This window comes from Xylocopa sonorina, unplaced genomic scaffold (genome assembly GCF_050948175.1).
Source record: "Xylocopa sonorina isolate GNS202 unplaced genomic scaffold, iyXylSono1_principal scaffold0288, whole genome shotgun sequence".
In the NCBI taxonomy this organism is placed as follows: domain Eukaryota; kingdom Metazoa; phylum Arthropoda; class Insecta; order Hymenoptera; family Apidae; genus Xylocopa; species Xylocopa sonorina.
Window position 1 is genome coordinate 155,761 of NW_027490359.1, and position 6,106 is coordinate 161,866.

The 6,106-nt window shown below is 43.7% G+C and overlaps 1 protein-coding gene across 1 annotated transcript; it reads left to right on the top strand.

Moving 5' to 3' along the window:
* Positions 1-3,015: 3,015 nt before the first annotated feature.
* Positions 3,016-5,063, top strand: LOC143432461 (uncharacterized). The gene is made up of 5 exons (XM_076909128.1): positions 3,016-3,057; positions 3,101-3,115; positions 3,251-3,364; positions 3,435-4,659; positions 4,708-5,063. Exons 1-5 carry the CDS (start codon positions 3,016-3,018, stop codon positions 5,061-5,063), a joined length of 1,752 nt encoding a protein of 583 aa, XP_076765243.1.
* The last annotated feature ends 1,043 nt before the right edge of the window (positions 5,064-6,106 follow it).

Sequence of the window (6,106 nt, forward strand, 5' to 3'; positions counted from 1 at the left end):
GTGTGCCTGCGTATCAGGCATAATGTCACGGTGACTTTGACTCTTTATAGGGCACCGTGATTAAAAAAAAAATAAAAAAAAAATTAAAAAAAAAAAAAAATAGAGGTCTCTTAGAACACCTCTGGGCCTCTTACTGCGCAAGAAGCGCCCATTTCCTGAGCTCCCTGAGCATCACTTTCATTCGTTCTTCTATCCATAAAAGATTTTGACTAAGTTTGGAAAGATTTACGTCTCTTGCTACGAGTACACGTCTTACTGCGCGTGTCGCTCACTTCTTGATGTCTCCTCCGTACCTTGGGCCCACCCTTTCTGTGAGTGGAGTCGGATGCTCCCACTCCCCATATAGGTAGCCGGTATACATTCGGATACTCATGCGTTTGCGTAACGCACGAAGCAATCCGTGGCACTCAGCTCTACATCCTTTTTCTTCTTCCCTATCCTCTAGTAGCTTCCGCTTGTAGTTACCGATTATCTGGATTGGTACGTGTGACAGGTCCCAGATATCACGGGGCTCCGCTAAAATGAAAGGGCTGCTAGGTGGCACTGGTTGCACCGGAGCGACTTCCACGAAGGATGAATGGGCATCCCCAACTAGTGTGGATTCCCTTATCCCCCAGGTCGACGCTAATTGACTCAACATTTTGCTCCTCTCAATTCCCCGGAGTTCCCACCCGATCCTGGCGAACCTATCTTCCCACGCTCCCAGGTCTTTTTTAACTACGCGTAGCTCCTTCCTCATCTCCATTGTGTACAGTAATCCGTTGCTCTAATCCTCGAGCCAGGCGCCCATCCTGTTGCAACGGTCTACTCCGCAGCCGCCCAGTGCACTAGGTGTTAGTGCGTATGCTGCACATTTGGCTTTTTCTAAGCCCTGGGCCTCAGCAAACTCTAGGTACAGCTCGGCACACCCCTTGGGAGAACCGGTTCTTAGTGACAGTAGATGCCACTGACTTAAAGCCGAATAAAGTGGCTCTCCCGGTGTTAGCGGAGATGCCTGCACCGCGTTACGGAACCGGATATTCACGAAACTCCTCGCTAGATATCCGGTTACCCCGTCGCATTCATAACTTCTCCGCAAAAACTCCACTCTCCCTAAGGATATATAGGTCTTTAGGGGGTGTACCTCGTAACCTATTTTTGGATGAACGGCAGTGAAGTGGTGGCGAATATAACGTCGTCACCCTGAGCGTAGAAGTGCTCTACGCTCTGGCGTCCGCCCACTATCACTTCCGCCACCCTTTTAATAGCTCGAAAACTGCAGATGTTAAGCAGTTCGAGGCCCACAACTCCACGGTATTCTTGACAACCAAGGCCTCCTCTTTGGGTGTGAGTGCAGCGTAGCCTAGAGACTCAGTCTCCCATCTTTTCAGTGTTCCGCCACCGATCCCTTGTTTCCGTAGGGCTTGAGCTACTGCCGTAGCCCACCTCCTGTTTGCCCCTCCGCTCCCCAAGACGCCCATGATGCGGGCGGGGTCGTCTTTGATTTGTACTGCAATCGCCATTGCTCGTACGCTGAGTGATTTTCTCTTTTTTACTGGCCTGGTCTTTGGCCTTTTTTCATCGGGTCCCTCCTCTCGGGCACCCTGCTTACCGGGCGGCATCTTCCCGGCATCTTTCGCTGCTGAATTGCGAAATACTGCGCCATCCACTTCCTCCTCGGTGGCGGCGGCCAATCTGGCAGCCCGATCTTCCCAGATCGTAGGCTGCCTCCAATTGGCAATTGTGGGCAGAACAGGCCCAGCCCCGTTCATCGCGGCCCACGTAACGAGACGACTCATCTCGGATGTCGGCGAACCACTCTCTGTACACGCATGCGTCAGCATTCCGTCATTGAAACGCTCGACGTCCCCCGTGAAATACTGTTTCACGTTCTCCGGTTCTGGGCTACTGTGTGAATCTCCCAGTTCTACCCCCGGCCCGGATACGGTGGCACACCTTTGGGGCTTGTGCTGAACTGGCGCCGGAGCCACATCCCTGATGATCTTCCTAGGAGGGGCGGCTTCTTTCGGCTCTTTCTTCTCCTTAGGCTTGGGAGTCGGCGGCACGTGTTTCCGCTTGGCTGCTACCCCCTGCATCTGGTACTGCTTGATGATATCGGCAGGTACCTCCATTCGAGTAACTGGTCCCAGGGGCACGGGTCCACACTCTTCGTCACTACTCGATTCTTCCCCGTCCCAATTCGCACCGGCCCGTATAGCACGTAGCCTGGCTATTAGGTTGGGGTCTATCGCTCCGGATCTGTTACGACGCATCGCACAACTTTCATTTCGGAAAAAGTCACTACTACTAATAAGAACGAGATTAATTAGATATTAGGTCACTATCAACTAACAACTAACTAAAGACTATACTAACTTAACCGCTACAGAACATAAACACACTATAAGTAAGTATTTAAGAAAAAACCCGTTAGAGGCTAATGAGGGTTGCTATCACCCGTTGTATGCTGCCTGTTAACGGCAAAAGGGGCCGAAGTGCCCGCTATGGCCTTTCTCAATAGTCGATTTACTCAGATTTTACTCCTTTCGATCAACCGAAAGGCCTTCACCAATGAAGATAAGAAAAGGTAAGAGTAAAAACTCTATGTAAACCTTGAAATGTTTGAGAAATCTTCTTTAACAATTTTTTGGGAACGCTCAGTGGGGGGGGGGGGGGGGTAATCCGCTTCCCCACTTGGCGGGAGTAACTATGACTCTCTTAAGGGTACCCGCGGCTCCATCGGCGCCTTCCCTCCGGCTCTGCCGCCCGATTCTTATGAATCGGACGTTGCATGGCTCCCACCTCGTGGAGGTGCGGAGGGATAGGGAGTGGCCTTTACATCGAGTGGCGCTGATGGATCCGCGTGCACGCTTAAGAGAGTCATAGTTACCTGGGTCGGTGATACGCAATATAGACCTTTCATTAGGTCCTTTAGCCTCTCCCGACTCTAGCTGGTCCTCTACCTCCCATAGGTACCGCCGCTAACACGTGATCCGGTCAGATGGTTGACTTATTGGTTGATTATCTGGCTGAAGCATGTGGCTAAATGAGGTCCAGCAACAACCGGTAAACTGTGCCGTAAGTTAAGAGTACAAATTAAGATCTGTATTGTACTGGCTAGATAGCTAGAAATACTGTACTTTGGCAGTAAACAAAATTTTGATTCAGCACCAAGGTGCGCCCGGTTGTATTTTGATGCAGACAATCGCAGATGTATGGACAAGAGAGGAAACGTGGGGATTTGATGTATCGATTTCACATTTATTATTAGAAACAAATAATGGACACAGTTAATGATGCCTCGACACGAGCGAATCAGGTTCCATTTCGCTCGTGGCGGATTTATCCGCTACTGATCAGGGAACCATTGTTGACGCCCTGGCGAGTAAACGGACTACGAATTCAGCCATACAATTTAAAATAGAGTTACTACTCACTCCGAACTCGACATGTAGCTGTTGTCTCCAAAAGGGCATGCATATTGGCCTGTTAAATATGAGGACCTAAAATCGCAAATCACCCAGTATCATAAACAAGAATTAATACATTATATTTGCAGTAAATGCCTTCGACAGTTTAAAGGCATTCATAATTGGGTATGCCATTACCCGAAATGTAAGGGGCCGCCTGATACCTCGTTACCGTACTCCTGTGAGCACTGTGAACTCAGATTTAATTCACAAAGTGGCCTCTCGACCCATGAACGTAGTAAACATCCAGAAGTTCGGAACCAAAAACGAATGCTACAAATGAAAAGCAAAAAAACTGGTGGTCGTAAAGCGTATGAGTGGACCCAAGATGAAGTTAATCTGCTGATCGAACGTAGGCGAAGGTTTCAGAATAAGCGCCAAATTAATAAAGAAATTCAGAAATTTCTATCATCTACATCTTGTAAGCAAATTAGCGACAAGAGGCGGCGACTTAGAGCTAACAGTACAGCACAAGTTGAGTGTTCGAGTTCCGAGTCTGAAGAAGAAATATATCTTAGTGCTAATGAAGACGAGCCACAAGAAATGATAAATATAAGTACAACCGTGAGTGATAATGAGTGGAATTCCTTTATTTTAGACTATATTAAAACTATTGAACTACCAGAAGGCTCAAAATTCGAAAGAGCAAATATTGAATTGGACGCTATATTAACTGAGTTAAATGCAAATGAAGTTATAAATGTAAATATTAAGGAAAAAATAGAGCAATTTATAGATAAAACACTTAAGCCTGTGTTAATTGTCGTAGATACATCAAGCGGAAATAAAAATAAAAGCAAAAATAATAGGGCTAATAAACAAAAACGGAATCGAATGAATACTAGGCAGTCATCCGATCCCCATTCAACCAATCATGCCTCTAGAAAGCGTTTTGCCTACGCAAGGTGTCAAGAGTTGTTTAAAAAATGCCCAAAACGCCTAGCTGATTACGCTATTAAAGGAGATTCTTCTTTTATGACGGATAGATCTACTTTACCCCAAGCTTCGGTAGTAGATCAATTTTATAAGAAATTATGGGAAGCAACCAACCCACAGAGTAATTATATGCCAATAAACAGCGATAGGCGAAGCATGATGGAAGTTTGCCCTAATATGTCGGTTCAAGATGTAATAGATAGATTAAAACGAACTAACTTTACTTCAGCAGCAGGTACCGATGGAGTAAAGAGAATTCATCTTGTTAAAAAAGGTACGCCAGAAATCTTAACTAAATTATTTAATATACTTTTGCGATGAGAATATTACCCTCGAGTTTGGAAAATTAACAGAACTACTTTAATTCCTAAGGTTAACTCAGATTTAAATAATGTTAAAAATTGGCGTCCAATTACAATCGGGCCAATTATAGCCAGAATCTTCTCAGGAATTTTGGATAAAAAGTTAGGACAGTTTATTAATATTAATATTCGTCAAAAAGGATTTACTCGTGAAGACGGATGCAGATGTAATGTTTCAATACTTACGGACGCTATTCAAGTAATGAAAAGTGTGAACGGAGGAGTGGTAACAATAGTGGATATTGCAAAAGCGTTTGATACCGTGCCGCATCAAGCAATTCTTAAACAACTAGATAGAGCAAGGGTTCCTAGTTAGTTATGTAATATTATTGCCGACATGTATAATGATTGTTCAACGCGTATTACGTGCGCTAATGGTGAAAAAACCGTAATAAATCTTAAGCGCCGTGTAAAGCAGGGAGACCCGCTCTCTCCCTTCTTATTTAACATTGTACTCGATCCATTTTTGAATCAACTCCAGGAACATAATGACGGTATTGAAATAGGAGGTAAAAATTTGTCGGTTCTAGCCTTTGCAGATGATATCGTCCTTCTGGCAAAAAGTAAAGAAGCGGCACGTCGTCAAATAAATACTTTAAGTAAGATTTTAAAGCAGTTAAATATGGAATTATCAGTTCCTAAATGTGCTACATTTCAAATTGTACATAGTAGAAGGTCATGGTATATTGAAGATCCATCTATAATGGTTAATAATGAAAAAATCCCCTATATTGAACCAGACAACACTTTTAATTATTTAGGTACAAAATTTAGCTCCTGGGGTATATTAGAAAAGAATGTCTCAGGTCCCCTTTTACTTAAGGGGAGGTCCCCTTTTACTTTCCCCTTAGAAATACTTTAAAGTTAAAACTTAAACCTGCACAAAAATTAGATTTATTTCAAATATATATTCAACCTAAATTTATTTATAGTTTAATAATGAATCCGCCTAGTGCAACTTTACTAGCTGTTTTGGATAGAGAAATAAGACAGGAAATAAAGAATATGTTGCATTTACCAAATTCAACATCAATAGGCTTCTGTTATACACCTAGGAAAGATGGGGGTTTAGGATTATTAAGATTAAAAAATGTAATATTACTCTCACAACTTAAAAGCGGTGTTAAAATGTCTCAGTCTGAAGATGAGATTACTCGATTGGCCTTGGAACACACTAGTTTAACAAAATTCTACAAAAACGTAGCTGAAAAGTATCAACTAAATTGGCCACCAACGATTAATGAAATATATGAAGTAAAGATAAAGTTGAAAAGAAAAGATCAAAAGGACTGGCAGGAGAAACGTCTATAAGGTCAAGGTGCACACTACTTTGCGAAAGATAGGATTGGAAATTATTGG

Coding starts and splice junctions, on each gene's coding strand:
- LOC143432461 (XM_076909128.1), top strand. CDS start 3,016: ATGTGGCTAAATGAGGTCCAGCAACAACCGGTAAACTGTGCC. Junction 3,365..3,434: donor CATTGTTGACGCCCTGGCGA/GTAAACGGACTA, acceptor CTCGACATGTAG/CTGTTGTCTCCAAAAGGGCA. Junction 4,660..4,707: donor AATTCATCTTGTTAAAAAAG/GTACGCCAGAAA, acceptor TTTTGCGATGAG/AATATTACCCTCGAGTTTGG.